Raw genomic sequence first — 19,083 nt, 5'->3', positions numbered from 1 at the left:
TTGTAGTGCAGCTGCTTCCCACACTAACGGTACCACATATCCAGGTGCCTGGGGAAAACACCACTCTGGGAAGAGGCGGGCAGGATAGCTCCGTGCGGGAAACACTTGCACCTGCCTGGTAACAAGGCGCCATTACAGTGGGCCAGGAAGGCCGGGGAGGCCTTCCCACAGCAAAGATGAGGGACAAAAGCCCCGCGTGAGGCAGAGCCGGTCTTCACCCAGCCGCTGGTGAAGGCGGGAATGCGTGTGCCTGAAGTTAGCTCCCCACCTCAGCCCTGAGGAGCAGCGGGACCTTCCACGCTCCCTTCACCTCTCCAGAACCTCCCGCCTGCCACGGTCGCCCTCCTCATGTGGCGCGAGGGGGCACCCCCTGCCCCGCCCCTCCCCTCCCCCGAAGCGCCGGGCTGCGCGGGGAGGGCGGGGCCAAAGAGAGGAGCCTGCCGGGAGTTGTAGTCCTTCTGCACCCTCCTCCCCTCACAACCCGCCGCTCCGTTTAGCCATCCCGCTCGCCGGACTACATTTCCCAGGGGGCGCTGCGGGAGCCCCACAGAAGCCAGCAAAGGCAAAATGGCGGCGGTGGTATCGCGGGGGTGCGGTGGGGCTTGGCGCCGGGTGTGGCGGCACGGCGCTGGGGGTCCCGGTCCCTCCCCCCGTGGGCAACGGGCTGCCGCCTCTAGCGCCAGAGGCGGGGCGGTGCCGGTGGGGAAGAGCGGGTACGGTGCTGGGGCGGCGCGGGGAGAGGGGTTGGTGGAGGTGGTTCTCCGCTGGGGCATCCCGCCCTCAGGGCGAAGCTGCAGGGTGAGGGCCGTGTAGAGTTCCGGGCCACTGGGCTTGGGCCCGAGAGCAACGCCTGCGGGAGCTGGGTGTCGGCGGAGTGGTGGTAGCAGCAAGGCCTTCTTTAAACACCGTCTTCTGAGCGGTGTAAGGCATCTACAGCTTCCTGATGGCTGGCAGCACCTTTTCAGCATGTATTTATCTCACAACCCTCCCCAAGCCCCCCCAAAATGGTGTTTGTCTTAGCATTAGGGCTGTGTGCCTTTGACACGTTTGGTTGTGATAAGAGCTGGACATAACACAAGCAGATTAGAAAGCTTCAGCATTCACCTATTCGGAGTATAAGCAGCAAGGGCTGCACCAATTTTCATAAGTATTTTTTGAAGGGTTATTCTGGTCCAAAGGAAGCTTTCTCTTCCAGTGGAAAATCGTGAAGCTTCCAACAGGGTGCCTGGAATGAAGCACTTGATTCCTGCCACAACTGAAAGTTACAGCCTGTACAACCTTTTATGTTCTCTGGTGAGATTCAGGTTTCTCTCTGCAGGGCTGATCGCCTAAGTGAAGTTGTGCAGACATGGGCAGAAGTATGCTGCTGATTCTTTAGAACATAAACCTTGAACAAACATGGCAAGAGACTCTAGGTTTCTCATCAGTGTTGTTAGTAGGACTCAATGACTGATACCTTTTTATCTGAGTGTAAGCAAGCACACTGATTAAGTGAAGACTAATGTAATTTTTAATGCCATGATGTGATTGGGATGCATTTCTAAAGAATGCAGGAAACAATGAAATAAATTTGCCTCCAAAATAAAAAAAAAAAAACCCAACTTTTTTTCCTAAACCTTGAGGCGTTTTTATGAATAGTTGAAAATGCCAAAGAAAGTAGTATGTTTCAGTAGAAGAAAATGTATTAGCTCCTTTAAACACCTGAACCTTAATCCTTTATGATAATATTCTTCCTAAAGCAGCGAATATAAGTGGCATCTGCATTGTAGGGATGTCCTCAGTTGTTGGGAGGGCAGACAGAGAACTAAGATCTTGGCAATGTATTATGTTCACCTTTGGAAGGAACAGTGTACTTGATGTATTTGTTTGATGTTTTTCCATAGCTCGCTTATCTCCTATAGCTATCTGGGTATTTATACTGCTGAAGTATTCTGCCACAGAGATGTGATTTCATCCCTGAAATATTATTTGTGCCACTTCATTTGTACAAGGCCAGATAATTACTTACAGAAACTGTCAAGCAATTCATACTCTAAAGGTGACCTTTTTCTCATGTCCATATAAAGGTTATGGATGTGAGAATTGCAATTACTTTTTAGATGATATGGAGAAGCTTTATTCTGTGGAGTATGTTCAGAGAGCACTAGCTCTCTAGTTGAAATGATGATTTCTCTATTACCAGATTACTAATGTTTATGCTAATATGCTACTAACACTGCTCTGGAGAACCACCTTTCCCAGCATGCAAGTGACTAGCCAACAAAGAATACATAATTTATTATGTCACCTGTCTGTTGGAGATTTATCAAACTACGTGAGAATTAATTGATATTTATGATGATTTTGTGATTTTCACAAGGTACCAAATTAGGGTTCATCCAGCATGCAAGTCTGCCTCATTAATTTCTCTAAGATTTCTTATGTGAGGAAAAGTTAAAAGTTTCAGACCATTACACTTCTTTTTACGGCATTCTTTTCTGTATATAATGAAGACAACACTGCCACACCGTCCCCTCTGTATATATTGTCAGTTAGTCTAAGTTCTCCAGTATTGCAGCAGAACTTTTGCTGTTACACCTTAGATGTATTTACAACATCGTTTACAATTTTCGTATAATTTAATATTTGTTAAAAGAATAAATAAAAGGTTCTTAATTCTTGTATTTTTAGATGTTTATGGGGCATAATGTAATTTATATTTAAATTGTATTTCCCTTCTCGTCTTTCCTTTTCAGTCTCGAACCATGGGTACCAGTTGTGGGTCTAGAAATCCATGCACAGATCAGTTCCAACTCAAAACTTTTCTCTGGTTCCCAAGTCCAGTTTGCAGCACCTCCCAACTCTTTGGTATCTTTCTTTGATGCTTCTTTACCAGGAACTTTACCAGTAAGTTTTACTTCAACTTAATTTATATCAGGATTAATGTCAGACAACTTTGGGTATGCTTCTAATATTTTGTTCTTCCCAAGATTTGACTATAGAACTACTTTTACATATTTTTCTATTTTCTGGTTGTGTGATAACATGAGATGCCTAATACTGTTTCTTTTCAGTTTACTCACTCCTTAGTTATCACTACAGATACTTGATATTCTCTGCAAAGGAAAAAAATAAGGAGTGTCTCTTCAACATATTGAATGAATTGCAGTATTTCTCTGAGGCCAGAGTGGGTGTATTTGGTTAGTATGCCACACAGGAAATTCTTTAAATATGAGAGATACTTAAAATCCTATGAGAGAAGAACATCTTAGATTTCCGAGTGGCCATTTGATGTTACTTTGCCATATGTTTGTTTATGTAGCTGTCATTTGCCATTTGGAATGTCTCACTATGGAGGTACTTAGGAAGCAAAATACAAAGTCTCTGATTTAGGAAAGTGTCAAGCATTCCTATTTCCAGAGCAAAACAATTATTTAAAAAAGTTGTCTGTGTAAGACATTGTGGAATAATAAATCAGAATTTCTAGCTAGCACTTAGCAACAAGACTTATTAGTGACAATGTAATAGATTTTTGAAGTCACAGCTTAGTTATAACTTTGTGATGGCTGTTAATAGTGCTGCTGTAGAATTCTCTGAGAAACTAAGAAGACTAATATAAAAATAACAGTTAAAAAGTATAACATAAGCTCTTACTTTATAGTGAAAATAAATATTGAATAGACTTAGCATTGCTTCATGCAACAAGCATGCAGAGACTATCGGGGTGAAATTATTTAATGCAAAAGTGTTTCACTGAGTATATTTATTGCAGTGCAAATTTAAATTCCAGTTGCAGATGTTTTTCTTTTTTTTTTTTTAATCTATTGGAAGCTTTTCATCATCATAATACAGCATTAAATAATCTTCTGAAATTGAAAATTAACTTATGGCTGGATTTCTAGGGTCTTGATATATGCCGTGTGATCCTTAAAAAGATAAATGAGTTGATATATTCATTCTGTATTTGCAAAGGTATTGAAACCTAAGGAAGTAAGGTTTAGATGCTGATAAAATGTGGACTTCATTCTGGCCTCAGTGGCAGTTCAGGGCTGAGTTTCAGATCTAACTGTATGGAAAGTTTGAAAACTTTCCGGAGAGAATGGGAACCTTAAACAATCATTTGGTATTAGAAGAATCTAGTTAGACTTAAACACAGAAAATGAATTCCTTTCATTTGAGGGCAGGGCTAGGTTAGGGAGTTCATAGTCACAAAATTTAAAAGGGTTCAAGATTTTGGTTTTAGATCTTCTCCTTAATATTCTGATAACACACAGAAATCCTCGTAAATTGTCTAATGCTAGCTTCAGTCAAGTAGAAAAACTGTTCTTGAATGAACAAAAATGAGTATTTATGAAGGGTTTCATTTTTATATACGTTACTACTTATCTGGGGCGAGGGGGGGGTTGGCTTTTCCCTCTGTTAAAGTTCTCTGCAGATGAGGTTTGGTAAGACCTCTGTGAGAAAACCCCAGTACCTGTGGGCTTTGGCAGAGAGTATAACTGCACCTGAGAAGCAAAAAGCAGTGAGGTTAGGTTAATTTAAAAGTAGCGATGCCATGTTAGCTTCTACCACATGCGTTTATCTATACAAAGAGAAGAAAGATTTTTCTCACTGTAGTACTGGTGAAAATAGAGTTGAAAGTGAATGTTACAAAATACATGTTCTTGCATGTTAGAATGTGATACAAAGTTCAGGCAGTAGTTGTATCTCTATTTTTCCATTGTACGTGCTGCACAGGAATTAATGTTAGAGACCAAAGCCTGTTCTAGAATCAAATGGGCTTATTTTCTTGAAATAACTATATTTATTTGTACAAGAGTATCTGAAGCAGAATTGGATTTTGGTGGATTTGGAGAGATGGAAGGTAGTTTTTGAAAATTTTTGAGTATTTGTAAAAGAAGAAAACAAAAAACATTTAATAAATTTTAAGATTATTGCCTTGTAAGTCTCTTTAGAAGGTAAATATTTGGGCTTTCCTTTTGACTCTGTTTTGTTGAGAAATTAAAAAAAATAGGATCAAAGGTTTAATACAGTAGTTGGGCTGTCTATAGCAGAGAATTAACTGCTGTTATAAACTGAGAGCTATAGGGACAGTTTTCAGTGTCACAGGGATCTAAATTTACTATGGGACCTTGAGATGGTTGTGATAGACAACCATGCTAGTATTTGGTTGTCTATCATGGTGGGGCCAGAAAGAATGGTGCTTTTCTGGTTGCTATACATTTCTGGCTCACTAATGAATGTGGGCATGAGCCTTTGCTGTGCTCTGCACATGAGAGGGGAAACTAGAAGGAAGCGTTTAGCCCTTCTCCATCTTTCCTCTTTATATTTTCTTCCTGTACTGTAGTACAGCTTATTTTATGCTTCTGCTGCAAGTAGGCCGTAGGAGGATCATCACAGTGTTTGTGTCATGGCCATTTCACTATGCTGCTCTCATAATGTGCCTCTGAAAGACAGCTAAAGGCAAGAACAGCTATGCAGGTGCATTCCTGTTTGGCATGAGACAGAAAAATTGATGTGGCAAAGCTTTGATTAAAAAAGTAGATCTAGAAGTAGTGAGACTGAATGGCGCATCCCATACTACTCCGCATTTTTTGTGCCCTGTGGTGGTAGAGCCCCTCACCACTGAACCAGAGAGCATCTTACTCAAATTGCCTTACTGTAAGGCTTTCCTGTCTCTGGAACTACATACATTACATTTCATGTAATGATACGTGCAAAGGCCTGGGTTTTTTCTTACCCGATGAATGGACTTGACAATGATCTTAGCTTGGTGTCTTCAGAGGACCTATTATAAAAGAAGTATTATGCTACATGTCATGGCATATAGTACATCATACCTGCAGATTAATCTAAAATTCTTCTGAGGATCCATAAAGGTGGTTGCGCTCCCAGTCTGATTTATCCTCTTTGAAAATTCTGAGAATCTTTATAAAGATAACACTGGCTCACAGAAAGAGATGATTATCCATGATTATCTATTTTCATGATTGAGGTGGCTGACGAAAGGTTAATTATGGCTCAGCCACAGAAATAAGATGGTAGATCTAGTAGCTGAAGGCTGAAACCTTTTTGCCTGTGCTTAGTCTTTGTTGCTAATCACACCAAAAGATGCACATTTGATGTTTGTCTCCTGCATGACGAAAGTGAAAGTCTGATCCTATTTCTTTGTAGGCAAGTGTACTAAGAAATAACCTAGGATTTACATAACCAAGGTTTAAATTAATAAGATTTGAATGAATGTTAGCCCTACAGTCTTAAGTAGTTTGAAATTTTTAACACCTTCTCATGCATTTGAATTTCATTCTCTTCACAGTGTGAACAGCATCTGCTTTATCTTTTTTAAGACACAGTTTTCGGAAACACTTGGTAATGATCAAGCTCTGTTTCTAATGTAGAAAAGGTAAATGCCTTCTGACCTCTGAAGAAACAGAGTAAAATCTGTGTTGAACACTGCTGTAGAATATCATATGAGATGCACTATTTTATCTGAATATAGAATTCTTTCCTGTTCCACTGGACATCCTTGAGGACTTGATGACTAACTCATTGGTGCTATTATGTACTGAAATTTTTGTATCCTCTTGTTTTAAACTCCTTTAGTTTTCCCTGTGTAAGTAGTGTAGAAGGAAGCATTTCGGACCTACTGTAACTTCTCTCACCTGTATAATGACAGTTGGGCAACCAGATATGCCTTGTCATGGAAGAAAGCGGGGCTAGAACAGCTATTGGCCCTTGCTTCTTCTGGCATTGCACCGCTGGCAACTTAAACTCCAAACTTTGGTTTCTCCAAACCTGAGGAATGTCACTGCAACATTGTGCAGCAGCAGAGAGCGCATGTATTGTGCTGTTGCTTTCCCCACCCTGCAGTGCTGTGCTGTTGAGATGGCTGCCCAGGGACATGACAGGGGTAATACCCAGTTTGGGGATGTAGAGAATGCTTTAGTTCCCCTTCCTGTATTGACACAGCATCCATCCTTGGCAGTGGCAGATACCCAGTGTTTTTCCAGATGTCTTGGGTGATAGATTATGAGACTTAATGATGAATGTTAGATGTTACTTATATACAGAATTTACCTAATGCATTTCCTTTCAAAGGCACCAAGAGGTTTGTGTGAGATCTTGGTGGATCTGTCTATCAGCTATACATATTGGAATGGAAACAGCATTTGAGACCAGAATTTATACTTTACAGCTTGAAACTAGATTTTTTCATATCCTGTGCCTGTTAAATCTGGTTTGATTGCAACAGCTGCTTTACCAACTTGTGATTTCAGTTTTGTTTTGACATTCCTGCTGGCACGCATATGAATTTACTCCCTACTTGTACTACTTCACTTTGAAAAAAACCTGCTGCTTAGCTTGACTTTTGATAACTACATTTTTAATTGCACGTACCTTTCTTGAGGAACTGGACAGTCTTCTGATCTTTGTATGCATGTTGGTTTAGCTTCTGTTATATAAATTTTCTTCTTTTCTTTGAAACCACCTGATGCCTAGGGTGTTGTATCCATGAGTTCTCCTCTAAAAATAAATTAGTGGCAGTGCCTGGAGCAAAAAGTGAGTTCATGCTTGTTAAACCATTTACTTACGTCTAGGTTCACTTTAACTGCTTGTTACTTCTTTCAGTAAAACTGAAAGAATTGTACTTAGGGGAAAAAAGGAGATGTTTTCTTAGAAATTGATGGTACCTTTCAGTTGCGGTCTCTTCCTGATAATATTCAGGTTTGTGGCATGGATTGTATCATCAGTGGTTAACAGTCTTTTATTGCTCATATGGTCCCAGCTTGCTGGACTTCCAGTCCCAGTAAGCCTCTAAAAAGAAAATCCCACATAATTTAGAAAAAAAAACCAGCCAAACTAGGGGATTGAAATAGGCTTTCAAACCATTTCAAACCTGAGAATGCCTTTGCAGTTCATAGACCCTTGCATCTCTGAGTGCGTGATGGATTAAAGCCTGCCTACATAATTTCAAGCTATTAATCAGTTCAATGCTGTTGTACCGGTCAGGAGAGGTCTTTGAAAGATGAGGGAGGCCTCCTTCAGGCAATTTTCAGGGCTGGGTTATGGTGCAGGTTGTTCCTTATTCTATATCTTTCTCTTTCATAGGATCATTCACAGCCCTGGGGTTACCTGTGGAACTAGTCTCCTTCACTGGTGTCTGAGAAGTGTTACACTTCCTCAGTTACTGCAGTTGCTTAGCTCAACTTTATTTCATACTTAACTGTAAATGCCATTTTTCTGGAGACACCTCTGCTTTGAAGTATTTGGTGACATTTGTTGCTCTTCACTCAAGCTTTGAAGGAGTCCCCTGTAAGGTTTTCTCTTGGTGTTTGCTATGTCTGCTTTATTTGTGAGAAGTTCTGACACTCATTCTAGGTGTTTTAATCTTTTTGTCAAGGCTAACAATTCCTGTAGGGCTTTGTCTCCTTAGCACCTCAGTAACTATTGAGCTCTCTTTGTGTTTGTTGTTCTTGTTGGATTTCCTGTTCATCCTTAACAGGTCCCTCTGGCTGATGTAAACTTGCCAGTTAGAACGACATTGAGTTGATAAGACATCTTGCTATCACCTATTTCAGTAGATCCTTCAATGCATCAGTGATGTTCTCTATGTATTTTCTCTTACCTCCTTTTGTGTTGTTTTTTTTATTGCTTTACCTTTTGCTTTATACAGACATTTTTTTACTTCTTAGTGGGGAGCAGGAGTTTACAGTATCTTGTTTCCTTTCTTTCACACAGTTCTGTTGCTGCAGTTATTGTGCCATCTTTGATACTTTTGGACAGCACAACCATTACATGACAACTAGATAGATCAGTGTCCCCTCTTTCTGGATTCAGTCTGAAATTGCTCCTGAAATGCACATTAGCTTTTTGCAGTAGTTTTCCTTAGTAGGCTGGGAATTTCTTTATTTTAAGTTCAAACCGTGAGTGCATTTTTGGGACAAAATTTCTATTACTTCTGTTATCCGTCACTATATATGCTCTGGCATCCTTAAGTGTTTGACTTAATTTTCTGTCAGTATGTAGACAAACAGTCTGGTTCCAGGTGACTGCCTTTCAGGAAATCCAAGGTAGTATATTATATGTATGTGTATGAAAGCTGTGCTCTGTGAAGCAAAAGTTTCTGTAACACTCATTGTACTACTAATTTCTTAGCATTTTAACTTTGCAAACTGATATCTTCCTTCTTCATTCTTCTTAACAATTTTTTCTCTGAAGAGTTTTCTCATTGAAAGGTATTTAGGAAACATTGTCCAACAGTAATGATGGATAATTGTAGACTGGGTCTTTGTTCTCTTCATGGTTAGCTGTCTCGTGTGTAATGTTGCGTAACTGTCAGGTTTATGTATTTTGTTTGAAACTTATCTTGGTGCAATTAGGCTGTAATTGGTTCCTGGGGTGAAATTAATGTATTTCTCTGTGTTCTCTCCGATTGTCAGCCACCTTGTCACCTTAAATGTATTATGATTATGTATTTGATTTTGAGAGGATTATGTAAGCTTCTGCAACTGCTGTTTATTAGTTACGTGTGCAGATTCGGCTACTGCAACCATTGTTTTCTATACAGAAATGCTAGTTTTGCAATTTCACTGCCAAGTTCAGCCAAATTTGCCTCAAAAAATTTGTAGATGTTTTTGTAAATATATTAGCAAGCACGTGAAGAGGAAATTAGCAATTGAGTCTCTTCTCCCCACTGATGTCAGCTTTATTTGGGCTGCTGCTGTTCAGATATTTGTGACACTTTATACTCAATCTGGGATGTTTGGTGAAATGAGGAGAAGATGGAGGAATCATGGAGGAGAGAGTGTTGAGGTCACTGCTTAGGGAAAACAAACCAGGGCAATTATTTATAGGAAATTAGTCTTCATTGATTCTGCTGTTCCAGAACAACTTTGTTGAAAACAAATAATTTTAGTTTGCTTTCTTAATAGCTTTTTGCAAGACTTATTGCATTATGTTGCCCATCGTTTTCCTGAATTAGTATATTCTTGTCTCTGTGCATGATAGACCACTCTGGTTTACTGTCAATTTGTATGTTGTGCTCTCTTAAGTGATCTGGGTCAGCCCGGAGGGAAAGATGGCTCTGGGGAGCAAATAAGCATGTTTCAGAAGATGGCAAATGGAGGAAAAAGGAATAAGGGAGTCAGAGAAAAGGTCTGGGAGTTTATAGTGTGTGTTTAGTGTGGGCTGTCAGGCACACTAAGATTGCAAGAAAGAGCAGAGGGCAGATAGCCAAGACTTAGAAATGATAGAAAATGACAGTGTGTATCGAAGGTCAAAATTTGTTACAACTTGGGAAACCACAGAGCTGGCCCTCACCAAGCCTACAAAGGAAGGACCATCTGCAAGGATAAACAGGGCAGGGGTTGGTTTATAAACTCTTAAGTGCTCTGAATTTTCTCTGTTTAACAAGTTGAACAACAGGGTTATATTGATGAAGGCAGATGTTATTCATGTTTAAAAGCACTTTTTAGCCTTTTTTTGTGGAGCTCAGTGTAGGGGAAAAAGGTCTGAGAAAGTCCACCTCAAAGCTCTGTTTGACTTTGGATTTGATCATGTGTAACTTAGGTTTTAACCATTGCTCAGTCCCCTACCTCCAGAAGCAGTGAAGAGTTTTCACTGGATTGTCCTGTATTTAACTTTTCCTGGATCAGATAACATTAGCAATGGTTAAATTTCAACTGGCATAAGAGAGGGAGCGTCCTTATGACATGTCAAAAAAAGCCATGTGGCAGACAGAAGACTGTGCTGTCAACAGGGAGGGCATGGGTGTAAGACTGGACTTCTTTATGGGAACGCCATAGAAACACGGTGTTAGATTATGGATGTCTTGAACGATTGTATTTCCACTGCATTGTTCAGTCTTCCCTGTGGGTTCTCTTGCTTGGAGCCAGTTCTGCACAGTAGAAGTTTATTTGGTTTTAACTGCTGATGATGGGATCTGAGACACAAAGATCACTGGGTTGGCTGCTCCCCTAGCATGCCAGAAAGTAAATTTATTCCATGGAGACCATCGAGCACTTTGCCCACACAGTGGTCTGAAATAATTTTTCCTTCTGTTTGTTTTTTTTTGCCATTTTTCTTTTTTTTTTAGCCACCCCTGTCTCAAAGGGCTGAGAAACTCAGAAGTTGCTCAGTATTTAAATAGCTTTGTATCTGGTGATACTGTCCTGTTTTTCTTACTCCCAAGGCTCAGCATTTCTCCCTAGTGCTGCTGAATTTTTCTGGTCATCACTGACACTGGAAGATGCTTCCTCCAATTCGAAGCTTTGTGAAATTAGCTCTGAGACTGGCTCTTCAGCTTCAAGAGTGTGTGCCCTCTTATTCTTTGAGTACACATAAAGTAATGTGTTTAGGAGCTGAGCACTTCTCAAAATGTCAGTTGCCTGGTTTTAAGATACGACTTGAATGAGTGTGTCCTGCATCCCCGGAATCAAACTTTGCCACTAGAGAAAGTTAGGAATAATAATGTATTTTGTATAGAAGCACATATCTTCCGTACCAAACTGCAGAAAGATAGTTACAAAATGTATTAAGGTATATTTAATGCCCCACCCCCCCAGTCTTCCTTTGCTGCTTCAGCTTCTCAGTTGCCATTTTGTTAAACTGAAAGTCTCTACTAATTTTTTCTTAAACTGAAAGTCTCTACTAATCTAAGGTCTTAATTTTAAATGTCTGGTTCTTCCTCCCTTACTCTCTTGCCGCTTTCCTTAGGGATAAGAACATAATGCTCATATTAGGGCAGGAAATACGCTGTCAAGTAGATGTTGGACTGAAATGCAGAAGACCCTAAATTGAAGCTGGCCTTCTTTTTAGATTTCCCCTGTGATTAGAGACCTCAGTTTTTTGAACCTGTGGGCTCTCTGCAGACCAAACAAATGAGATGACTTAGGTTAGCTTTTTTTTAAAAAAAAAAATTTTACTCTATGCTTGAGGAGTGGGGTCAGATTGTACACCTGTGGAAATAAATGGGTCATTTGGGAAATGGTTAGCTCTTCATTTATTGTAATGTACATTCTGTACATGCATAGTTACAAGGCAGTCACGCTTTCTGTGTGTGTGTGGGAAGATTCCAAGGGAGAACACTGCATTGAAGTACTCATCTGCAGCGTCAGACTGAACAGTCGCAATTACATTTGGACTAAGTAGGTATGAGTAGTTTATTTTGAAGTTTAACTCATGATTGCACTTCAAAGAACCATGTATTGGAACAAGTTGATACTTTTAACACAGCAAGAATAGGAAGACTGAATATATCCATTAGTGGAAGCCAATAAAAATCAGTGTGATATGAAATGGGAGTACTGGGAAATATGATTAGATAGATCTGTTGAGGTTTCTAAAGATTACTGCCTGGTCTACAGAGAGCTGGCTAAGTATATTGCACTACTTCCTTCTTCCAGCTGTTATTTTGAATGAAAAGGAGCTAAAATTAAATGTTTCTTAGATAAGCAGTCCTGTAGTTAATCTGATTAATGCTGATTTCTTCATGATTATAAGTAGGAATGAAAGTCTTCAGGTAGCCAGTTAATATGAAAGTGATTTTATTAAAATGTGTGACCTAGAATCAAAAACTTTTAAAATTTCCAGGGGATTGTTTTGATTTTACTGTTTTTAGTGCAAGGGATACTTTGTTCCGTAACTTAGGCTTCCTGGGTACCACTGTTATGACGAAGATTACCTTTTTTTTTAAGGTAGCAAAAATAAACTTTTTCCAGGAGAGAGATATAGATGTTTCTTCTTCCCCCTGCCCCCCCCCCCCCCCATTATCCTATATAATACTCATTAGTAAAGCAAGAAGCTGCATACCTACTCTCTTTAAAATGTAAAAATGGTCATTTACTAAATATAGAAACATGTATCTTCACCTAAAAGGGGGCCAACTTTCTTCAATATATTAATATAAGGAGTAAACCCGCTGTTAAAGGAAAAGCTGTTAAAAAATGCTCTTGGTGGGAATTTATGCCATCGAAGGTATTGTGTAGAGTTTTGTATAGCTATTGGATGGTCTTGTATTTAAAACCAAGGTGTTGACTAAACTGACCTTGCAAATAAAGATGATAAATTTTTAAAAGGAGTCTTTCCACTTGTGAACTAGATGTAAAGAAGAGACGAATACCATAAAAAGAGAGATCTTGGTTGGATTGTTCTTTCATTCCTTTAGCGCTCAGTTACCATGGTGCTCTAGCAGGATAGCGAAGCTACAAGGGAAATGCTGCTGGTGTTGTGATGCCATTGTTAAGGTTTTTCATGAGTTTCCAATACAAATTATTTACATTTCCTTTTGTGAGAGCTCTCTAGGATTTTCTTTAAGTACCTAGGAGAGATGCTTCCACTTTAGAAGACCAGAAATATTTAAGAAGACTTTATAGGCTCTTGTGTTTTGTCCGTAGCTATTGCAGGAACTACATAGCTTTCTTTCAAGGCCAGCGCTTTGCTAACGTACCCGACTGGCAGCTTGTCAGTTCAAGCCAGTAATTTAAATCTTTGGTGCTAGTCAAAGCTGTCAACTTAATAACAGCTTACTGCATAAACAAGCTTGGGGGACTTATTCTAGGTCATTAGCATGGGAAGTTTCACATACTGAATTGATGTTTATCACTGCAGATTATTTGAAAAGCTAGGCTTGTTTGAAGGAAAAGTAGTAGTTTGCTTAAATGGCTCTGCATTATGCACACAGCCTTGATCACTAGAATGGGTAGTAGTAGTCACTTCAGAAATGGGGCAATATTAAACAGGTAGGTTTTGATTTTTGAGGAATTAGAGGGTCATCTTTTTCTTTTGTTTAGAGTCAAACAGGGCAGGGGAAGCAGATTGTTGCGGTGGACATCTCAGTGTGCCATAGTGGGAAAGATCTGCTTTGCAATGCCTTGTGTCACCACAGAGGTCAATAGAGAAGTAGCCCAGGAAGTGGTACTAGTGAATGAGTAATGGTGCATATACAATGATTTGGCTAGTATGACCCAGTACACCAGGGACACATACACATTACAGTTATCTAAATGCTTAGTGATACTGCATAGAAAATAATCAATGCTTCACATTTTTATGCCAGTTTTTCCCCAGAGCCACCGAAATGGTTCATGAGCAGTATTGCAAAAGCTCCTCACCAGTATAAGTAGTATGTATGTGGGAATTATTTCCTTCACCGCTAAACAGTGTTATCCCTTAGGGCGGTAAGTAAGATACATACTACCTCATTTGAAGCAAAAATTGAAGAGCCAGTGGTCAAAGCCAGTAATTGTAGTGTAATCAGTTGCTAAACTCCACCTGTGTTTGAGGAGTGTGGTATGAGACTCTAATTGGCTGCAATTCAGGAGTTGGGTCTTGTCTCATTCTCCGATTACAATCAGTCACAACCCCTGCACCATTGAGAAATGTAGCAAGACACCAGTTCACTACTTGGACGCGGTGGTGTTTTGAGTCTACCCAGTCCTTATGGAGCCTTGATGGTTTCTGGTGACCACTTGTTAAAGGGCTGACTGTCATGGTCCTCCCTAGTTTGCAAAGCTGACCAGGGTCATACCATAAGGCTTTAGTAGGAGGAAATTTTGCCTGTGTATTTAGAAATATGGTATTTTAAACATTGAACAATTTGACTAGCACTGTTACAAGCTTCCTTAAATAGTAAAAAAAAAAGTAGTTATACTGTCTGGAAGCATTTAATGGTTGAAAATAGGTGCATATACTATATAATGAACTGCAGCTATGATACAAAATAAATTAATATTTTCTAGTTACCGATTTAACTTTAGATTATAGTCAGGACTAATTGTGTTCATTTTGCTGCAGATCAGTATTTCAAAGAGAAATTGTTCTTCCTTTTTTTTTATTTCTCATTTGCTTTATGTATCTTTTAAATTTTTTAATAAATAAAATATGCCTGAACAGATGATGTGTTCTAGTTAGCCATATATAGCTACATTAAAGATCTGAAAGTTCCCTCGTTAAATGTCTTAAATATTTAATTTCTTGTCTGTATAAGCAATTTTTAAGTTTCTGTTATATAAAGAGTTTCTCATATTTTCTCTTATTTTGATTTTTGAAATATTAGATGAGTAAAGCAAAGAGAGTCCTTTTCCAGCTGAAGACATGGGATGATGGGAAATGTACAGCTGCTTAATCTGTTTTCAGAAATCAGGCTGGAGAATATAAAAAATAAATACTGTCAGAAGCATTGAAGAAAACATTATTTAAGCCTTTTATGTTCTGGTCAATGCAGATGAACTCATGTAGATTCTTTTACATAATGTGCCCCTTAAATGGTCCTGCTGGAAATTGACTTCTTGGCAGCTGTACAGTGCAGAATAAGATGGATAAAGTTCTGTTCCTGTTTCAAAATACTGTAAGTGTAAGCATGTCAGTTGTACAAATTCAGTCTTCTTTTCTTTTCAGTTTTATCCATCTGATGTTAGTTAAACCAACTATTAATGAGAGCACACATGAAAATAACACAACTTCGAAACATTGCTTGTTAGTACTTTTAGGAGTTGAATTTTCTTTTTCCTCTCGATTCTGACCCTGCTGAGGAGACAGAAGGGTGTAGCCCTGAGAGTGATGGGTCCATGGTGAGAAACCGTGTTTAACTTGTTTATATCTTCATGAAGGCCTTGCTGGGTCTTCAGATCACGTGGCCTTCTAGAAGAACCTTAATCCCATGGGTTACCTGAGTACTGGACATGCATAGGGTCAATCGATGTCTCTTTGGTTCTGTTTTAGCAAAGCATGTAAGTGTGCTTAATTCCATCCTGGTTAAGCAAAGCATTGAAATCTTATGCGTAGAAACTCAGAAATTCAGTGTGGTTCTGTAGTTACAGGTGAAGTGTTTTACTGAAATGGCACTGCAGTCTCTAATGCAAATCCCCTGTGTTCCAGTTCCTGGTATGAGTTGACAGCTGGTTAGAAGTCAATTATCATTTGCTATGATTTGTCTCACACCCTTGAAGCTTCAAAAGTACCGGAATGTTTGCAAAAGTAGCAAGCCAGAACAGTGCACACCTCCTTATGTGGCATGACAAAATGACTGAATAGCTTGTTTTTCCTTCTTAAAGTTTTGCAGATTTGTAGCTACCACAACTTTAATGATGAATAAGAACTACCCACACAAGGAAAGAGATCTAATGGTGGCTGAAGGCAAGCAAAATTGAATGTATGCTCCATATAAGGCAATGTGTGGGAGACACATTTATTACATACTGAGTATCTGAGCAAAACCATGTGTCATGTTTCTTTAGGTTCTCAACAGGAGATGTGTAGAAGCAGCAGTGATGACAGGCCTGGCACTCAACTGCAGCATAAACAAGAAGTCCTTGTTTGACAGAAAACACTATTTCTATGCAGATCTGCCCGTAAGTATGCAATATAGCTGGTTCCTTTACGGCTCTGGGAAAGGACAAGTCTGGAGTACGGATGGCAATAGGGGATGAGTGAAGAGATGCTTTTCCTGTGTTCAGTCAGTGTTCTGCTCACCCCAACAGGATGCTGCACTGTGCCCTGATGAATAGACAGCTGTACCCTGGTGCTCACTGATTGAATATGATTGCTTTGATTGCTGACTCCTTGCTTTGCTGCACGATTCCAGTAGCTTAATGTAATTGAATTGGGAGCTGGAGCTTCTTTGCCCCTTAAGTTCTCCATTCCTGGTGTTTAGTACTAATTGTCTGTTACGGTAAAAGCAGTCTGATAATAGTCCTTCATTTAAAGTGAATGTATAACAAACACAGGTTCCAGTGGTATAAACATAATAGTGTCTTTTTTGTGTGTACTTAGAGACCTAAAAATATTTCATTTCCCTTTAAAACTTTCTCAGTCAGTAGTTCCAATAAATTAAAAGAAAAAAAAGAGAAACTGAGTCTTTGCAGTATGGTTTGTTGGTAGCTTATTTGGTATTAGGTGTCACTGGAAGTCAAGTGCATTTTGCTGCACTTGATGTGGTTGTAGAAATATTGAAATCAATTAAGAACCTGACTTCTGTAACATGATGCAGCAGGTTTTGAGCCTTTTTTTCTATTTTAATGAAATTAAACCTTTCTAATTTTAAACATGGGTTTTTTCTGTCAACTTATTTGTACTGGTATTCAGTTTAACACTAACCTGTCAAAGGGAGGACACTAGTTTTTACTTCCTCAGATTTTGATGTGAAGATCTGATAACTGCATTGAAAGAATCTGTTTCTATTTTATCTGAGAAAGACCAGGCACGTTAGCTTACCCTCTCTTTAGGTGAGGTGGCCCGGACATCCAGAGAACCAGAGGGGAGGATTTCTCATGTCCCAGATTAATGTGTGGAGATATATTATTAATGAAACTACTTTCTCTCCTGCTCTTTTGTTCAGACATTGGAAATATTTTGAAGTTGCACAAAACATATTAAAATAGAATTGCTTCCCACTGTAGAAAGAGAATTATGTTATAATTGTCCACTGGAGACCTGTATCTCAGAAAAGATTTGTGTTCTGTTTTCTTATAGGTTGGGAACTTGTGGCTCTTATGTGAATGTTGTATAATTACTGATTTGATTTCTGGGGATAACTTTGCTAATATTTGTGAGCCATTAAGAGGTCCTTTTGCTGGGGGCTCTGTAGTGAGCTACTGGGAATGTGAAATGCAAGCTTACCAGTTTGAATTGCCAATACTTTTTTTAACTTGTAAAACTATCTTAAAGCCCATTTGCAGTCCTGAAGGAGAAAAAAGTTAAATAGAAGAAAATAAACATGACTTGAAAATTCCTTTACACATCATAAACACCAAAAATGTCACAGACTTGTTGGCAAGGCACCTTCAGTGCTTCTGCTGTTAAACTGAGAACAACCTCTTACATGCTTGTGATGTCTGCTGCTATCAGTCTACTGCATAGAAGCTATATGGAAGAATGTTGTAGGAAAGAAACCACATCCATGGGTTTAGAGAAGAGTGAGGTGGAAGAAGGTGTGTACAGCACCAAGTTGGCTGCTGTTGTCTCCAGATGTGAGTTACAGGATCCTCTGGTCAGATTAGCATGGACATTTGGCCAGGGAGATGCTGACACATTTTATTGGCTTGAAGCATGTAATTCTGGCTTTCTACTGGCTGACTTCTGCAGTTTAAGCACTAACAATAAACTGCCCGACCTCCATTTCATAGTGAAACAGTCTAGTCAGGAGCCCTGTAATAAAATGCAGAGTTTAGGCTAATGAGCTGTATAGAACAGATAAAATAAATCCAGCTCTTGGGGTCGTTTGACAATGGGATTATTGTTACTCCTGAAAATGGGGCTTTGGATGGGAGATGGAATTCTTGTTATTTATTGTCACTCACTATTTCAGGCTTTAAAAAAATCGTTTTAATGAGAAGTTTTAGGAGATGGGAAGAGCTGTGTGATTAGCATAGGCTGCATAGAGTCAGTTATTTTATTTTTCTTATAGTGATTATGGCTAGAAGGTCATGCACTTCACTGAGTTTATAAATTGAGCTGCTCACAGGGCCAGACCATTGTTCTGTGTTCCGATGCACTGTCACCATCTCTACATTTTAGAGTAAGCTCACCCTCACTGCAAAATATGCAAATACTCCTCCCAATTCATTAAAATCTGGCAGGCTTTTTTTTTTGTCTACCACTGGGGTCATGAGCAGGCTACGAAGGAAGAAAAGATGGGGACCCTACCTCAACAGAGTAATTGATTCAATTCTATATTTTTACATCATTGCAGTTATTCCAATACCTTGCCACTGGCAACCCCTTTTCTGGGTAGCAGTTTCCCCTTTGAGTGGAGTCCCAGTCATGAGATGGCATTTTTCACCTGTGTGCCTTATGTGGGGTTGCAGCGTCCATCTTTTAAACTGCTACATTAGTGAAATTGAGCTTTCTCATTTTCTTGATTTCCACACCACCCCGTCACCCCTCTTCCCTCTCCCTTTCCTCCCCTCTAATGAGTAAAGTTCTGAAGAGGCAAAGAGGGGATATTCGGCCTGATGGGAGGATGAGTGGTAGTCCCAGCTTGGGGACAGAGGTACAGTAACTGGCTTCAGACAACATTTAACATGATCACGGAACCACAGCTGTGGAGGAACCTCTTCTAGTCCGTTTCCTGCCCCAAGGCAGTATCAGTGAAATTTACGTCATCCT

The 19,083-nt window shown here is 39.6% G+C and overlaps 1 protein-coding gene across 2 annotated transcripts in view; it reads left to right on the top strand.

Moving 5' to 3' along the window:
* Positions 1-552: 552 nt before the first annotated feature.
* The window catches only part of GATB (glutamyl-tRNA amidotransferase subunit B), a 44,495-nt gene continuing 25,964 nt past the window's right edge, over positions 553-19,083 (top strand). Inside the window, exons 1-3 of one of the 2 annotated variants that reach the window (XM_074147619.1) lie at positions 553-713; positions 2,736-2,886; positions 16,215-16,328. In XM_074147619.1, coding sequence (XP_074003720.1) covers positions 568-713; positions 2,736-2,886; positions 16,215-16,328 — 411 coding nt within the window. In that variant the 5' untranslated portion in view covers positions 553-567. The remainder of the gene's footprint in view (positions 714-2,735; positions 2,887-16,214; positions 16,329-19,083) is intronic. The other variant, XM_074147620.1, reaches the window with a different exon arrangement.

Source organism: Numenius arquata, chromosome 5, assembly GCF_964106895.1.
Source record: "Numenius arquata chromosome 5, bNumArq3.hap1.1, whole genome shotgun sequence".
NCBI lineage: Eukaryota > Metazoa > Chordata > Aves > Charadriiformes > Scolopacidae > Numenius > Numenius arquata.
Note: the sequence above shows the minus strand (reverse complement) of the source record. Positions and strands in the feature narration are given on the sequence as shown.